The sequence below is a fragment of the Mandrillus leucophaeus genome, unplaced genomic scaffold (assembly GCF_000951045.1).
Source record: "Mandrillus leucophaeus isolate KB7577 unplaced genomic scaffold, Mleu.le_1.0 Scaffold99, whole genome shotgun sequence".
NCBI lineage: Eukaryota > Metazoa > Chordata > Mammalia > Primates > Cercopithecidae > Mandrillus > Mandrillus leucophaeus.
In genome coordinates this window covers 786,924-791,746 of record NW_012110807.1, presented here as the reverse complement: position 1 = coordinate 791,746, position 4,823 = coordinate 786,924, and the positions used below count along the sequence as shown (strand labels likewise).

Genomic DNA, 4,823 nt, shown 5'->3' with positions numbered 1-4,823 from the left:
CTGAGGGCGGTGGTGGTGTCAGCGTCCGGGGCCGGGGGAGAGGGTGTCTCAGGCAGAGACCCCCGGGCTTGGGGCAGCTGAGGCGGCCGGGCCTCCTCTACACGGCGCCCGCCTTCCGCTGTCTGGGCCGCGAGAGTCCTTCGTCCCTTACAGCTCCACCCCGGCTTTGGGACACTGGGGGTGGTCTGTTTCCCTCAGCTTGGGACACCCCGTTTTCCGAGGCGTGGAAGAGCGTCGCCCTGGAGTAAGCCGCCCGTGCCGCGCCCCGGCAGCCTCCCTCAGCCCCGAGCCGCCCCTTGTTCCGGATCCCGGCCCCAACTTTGGCCACAGAGCCTCTCATTCAAATCCCTCCCTGCTGTCAAGGGGTCTCCCCTTCCCCCAAGGTGGCTCCCGCGAGCCTCTAATGCCCTGACTTCTTCCAATGTCACCTACGGCCCCCTTAGTCTCAGCTCAGCCAAAAACTTTAATGCAAAGGAAAAGTCTGGATTGGTTCCACAGGCCTTTTAAAAAGCGGACTTAAAAGTTGCTGGCAATGCATTCCTTTTCGTCAGAGTCGAGGGCAAACTCGCTGAAATCTGGGTGACCCGTGTCCTTTTCCGGAGAGCAGAGCAGAGAAGCGAGAGCGGCCACTAGTTCGGCAGGAAATTTGTTGGAAGATGAAGAAGCTAAGATAGGAGGTTGGTGACTTCCACAGGAAAAGTTCTGGAGGAGTAGCCAAAGACGATCAGCGTTTCCTTTATATGTGGGAATTGAAATGACTAGCATTATTGACCCTTTTCAGCATCCCCTGTGAATATTTCTGCTTAGGTTTTTCTTCTTGAAAAGAAATTGTTATTCAGCCCGTTAAAAAAAAAAAAGTCAAGAAACTTTTGGGTAACACTGCAATTACATTACTTAAAATTGATAAACTGCGAAAATAATTGGAACTCCTGCTTGCAAGTGTCAACCTAAAAAAAGTGCTTCCTTTTGTTATGGAAGAGGTCTTTCTCTGATTGACTTCAATTGCTGACTTGTGGAGATGCAGCGAATGTGAAATCCTACGTATATGCCATTTGCCTCTACGCTTTCTGACCGTTCTGGAAGATCGTGAACCCTCTTCTGGAAAGGGTTACCCATTATTACTTTATGGGGCAGCAGCCTGGAAAAGTTCTTGGGGACCAAAGAAGGCCAAGCTTGCCTGCCCTACATTTTATTAAAGGAGCAGGGAAGAAGGAATCATCGAGGCATGGGGGTCCACACTGCAATGTTTTTGTGGAACATGGTGAGTGCTTTTCAAAATTTCTGCTCATTATTTTCCTCATGCGTTCATCTTAGGCCTTCAAGGAACTTTGAACAATAGTACTTGCGACAGTTCCTTCCAATTCCACTTAATACATTTGTTACTTTAGTTATCTCTTAAGTTTCTGGTGAAACTTACTTTGTATAAGAAAAAGTTACTTCGTGAGTTCGGCTTTATTCAGAATCTATTTGAGTTGCTTATTTCTTGCCTGCTTCCTCTGCGAATTCACTGTTGACCTTGGACAAACCATTTTACTGTCCCAGGACTTCAGTTTCCTGAGGGGCTGGACTTCAGTGGTTTCTTAGGATGCATGGTTCTATGATTCTGCTCTCACCGAAGTCAAGGGCTCTTCTGACATGCATGGATTCTTTACTGCTTTGTCTACAGAGAGCTTTTATCATATTCTCAAAGTGGTTTGTTTTTCTGGTAAAGTTAAGAATCATAGATACTGGTTGACGCTAATATCCTTGACCTTTTCCATCATAAGTGGGACTTGAAAATACTCACTTTGGAGCCATGTGGGAAAAATCAAGTGGGGAGGCAGCATTCCTTATGAATTTTAGATACACAGCTTCTGTCTTACCTTCCATAGGAGTAATCCCTTCCTCGTTGATGAAGCTTTCATCCTCTCTTCTCCCTGTTTAGAGTGACATTTGGGCCAGTAAAAGTTGTCTTTGACATTTTTATGAACATATTTGGCATTTGAGTGCTGACAGTACATTTTATGTTGTTCATGTCCAGTAATTCTGTGTGAAGTTAAAGCCAAGGGTCGGCTTACACTAATGTCTATAACCAATTAATTAGGGTTATTGTTTGTACTGTTGCAGCCTGCCATTTTTCAGATTGTGTCCTTTATATTAAAAAATCAGTTGAGCCCTCCTATCCTATAAGCAAACGTATCAAGTGTGCCAGTGGCTTATAGTTTGAAATTCATTCCGAAATACTTCTTAACATTGGGTGACTGCCGTCAACAAAGGCTTCTGTTGGATGAACTTGCCTTTGACAGTTGAAGTTTTACTTTCTTACAAGAAAATACTCACTTCATCTAAATAAATCCGGGTGCTTGGATTTTACTTTGCCTTGAAACATTAATTCTATTTTAGCTTTGTTTTGAGGCAAGCCAATATGGTCATGTGTTATGATGGCTCCCAAATTCAGGATTTAAAAAGTGAATTATTTACATTTTAACTTGTGATGATCATGCACCTTACATAGTGAAAATTGGTACAGACTTTTTGGAGAGCTTTGGCGGAACTTACCAGAATTTGAAATGTATGTGCCAGTGACCCAGTAATCTCATTCCGGGAAGCTGGTATAGAAAGCAGTGTAGTTCCCTAGGTGTCCCTGATATCCCTTCAGGGGTTGAGAGGCTGAAACTGTTTTCATGTTAATGGAGTACCAAGATCTTGTCTCTTTGCTGTGTTGACGTTTGCACTAATGGTACCAAAGTAAAGCAGGTGTCTTAGCATGAATCAGGGTTGTGGCACCCAACTGTACTTGCAGTCATTGCATTCTTCGTGACATGCACTCACACTTAAAAAATATATATATATGCACACACACACACACATATCCACTTTTCACTGAAAAATAGCTTTTTTTTTTTTTTTTTTGAGTCAAGAGTCGCTCTGTGTCACCCAGGCTGGAGTGCAGTATTGCGATCTCGGCTCGCTGTAACCTCTGCCTCCCGGGTTCAAGCGATTCTCCTGCTTCAGCCTCCCAAGTAACTGGGACTACAGACACGTGCCACTGACGCCTGGCTAATTTTTGTTTTTATTAGAGACGGGGTTTCGCCATGTTGGCCAGGCTGGTCCTGAACTCCTAACCTCAGGTGATTCACCCGCCTCAGCCTCCCGAAGTGCTGGGATTACAGGCATAAGCCACTGCACCTGACCAGTTTTCACTGGAAAATACCTTGATGAAGCAGCAAAAATTATTAATTTTATTAAATTTTGACCCTTGTGTATGTCTTCTTAATATTCTGTGGATTAAAAAGGGAGGTATGCATCAAATACTTATACTGTGTAGTAAAGTATAATGGTTATCTCCAGGAAAAGCACTTCGGTGATTGGGTTGCAAACTGAACTAGCCGCTTTTGTCATGGACTACCATGTTTACTTGAAACTATGACAGTCTATGATTATTCAAACTAAAAAGTGTATGAAGGAATCTTTCGAAGAAAACACCAGGTAGTATTTGTTGCCGATGATGAAATTTTAGCTTTCCAGTGAAAATTAGGATTTTAGAGAATTTTTGTTTTTTTTCCTTTTCGAGATAGAGTTTCGCTCTTGTCGCCCAGGCTGGAGTGCAGTGGTGCAGTCTCGGCTCACTGCAACCTCTGCCTCTCAGGTTCAAGCGATTCTCCTGCCTCAGCCTCCCAAGTAGCTGGGATTACAGGTGTGCACCCACCACGCCCGGCTAATAGAGAATTTTTATCTGCCACTGTGATATAGAGATTGGTGGTAATATTTACAGATGCCATATTTTAATATAATGAAATGTTTTATTTGGAAGATCTACATAAATCAGTAAATCAATATTTTCTTTTTTGTTTGTTTTTGAGACAGACTCTTGCTATGTTATTTAGGCTGGAGTATAGCGGTGTGATCTTGGCTCGCTGCAACCTCCGCCTCCCAGGTTTAAACAATTCTAGTGCCTCAGCCTCCCGAGTACCTGGGATTACAAGGCATGCACCACCACAAGTGAATAATTTTTTGTATTTTTAGTAGAGATGTAGTTTCACCATGTTAGCCAGGCTGGTCTTGAGCTCCTGACTTCAAATGATCTGGCCACCTCGGCCTCCCAAAATGCTGGGATTACAGGTGTGAGCCACCATGCCCAGCCAAACCAGTATTTTCTAAATGATCAATGCATGACATAAAATCATGCACAGGTTAAAGATCCATTCAAAGTGCAAAATGGAGGCCAGGTGCGGTGGCTCACGCCTGTAATACCAGCACTTTGGGAGGCCGAGGTGGGTGGATCACCTGAGGTCAGGAGTTCGAAACCAGCCATGAAATCTAGTGAGATCTTACCTCTACAAAAATTTAAAAAATTAGCCAAGCTCCCACTGGAGCCAAAGAGTTGAGGCTGCAGTGAGCTGTGAACACACCAGTGCATTCCAATTTGGGCAATAGAGGGAGACCATGTCTCTGGAGGAAAAAAAAAAGAATGCAGTTCATTGGTAGGGTTTCAGATTCTACATGGCACCCAGCCTTTAAGAAATTCCTGGCTAGACCAGGCGCAGTGGCTCACGCCTGTAATCGCAGCACTTTGGGAGGCCAAAGTGGGCAGATCACCTCAGGCATGGAATTCAAGACCAGCCTGACTAACATGGAGAAACCCAGTCTCTACTAAAAATACAAAATTAGCCGGGCGTGGTGGCACATGCTGTAATCCCAGCTACATGGGAAGCTGAGGCAGGAGAATTGCTTGAACCTGGGAGGTGGAGGTTGCAGTGAGCCGAGATCGTGCATTGCACTCCAGCCTGGGCAACAAGAGCAAAACTCTGTCTCAAAAAAAAAAAAAAAAAAAAAAAAAAAAA

At 44.4% G+C, this 4,823-nt stretch overlaps 1 protein-coding gene across 1 annotated transcript in view; it reads left to right on the top strand.

The window, feature by feature from the left end:
* The first annotated feature begins 6 nt into the window (after positions 1-6).
* ABL1 (ABL proto-oncogene 1, non-receptor tyrosine kinase) overlaps positions 7-4,823 on the top strand; it is a 204,233-nt gene continuing 199,416 nt past the window's right edge. The window contains exon 1 of the mRNA XM_011971147.1: positions 7-1,261. Within this exon, the coding sequence (XP_011826537.1) occupies positions 1,126-1,261 (136 nt within the window). The 5' untranslated portion in view covers positions 7-1,125. The remainder of the gene's footprint in view (positions 1,262-4,823) is intronic.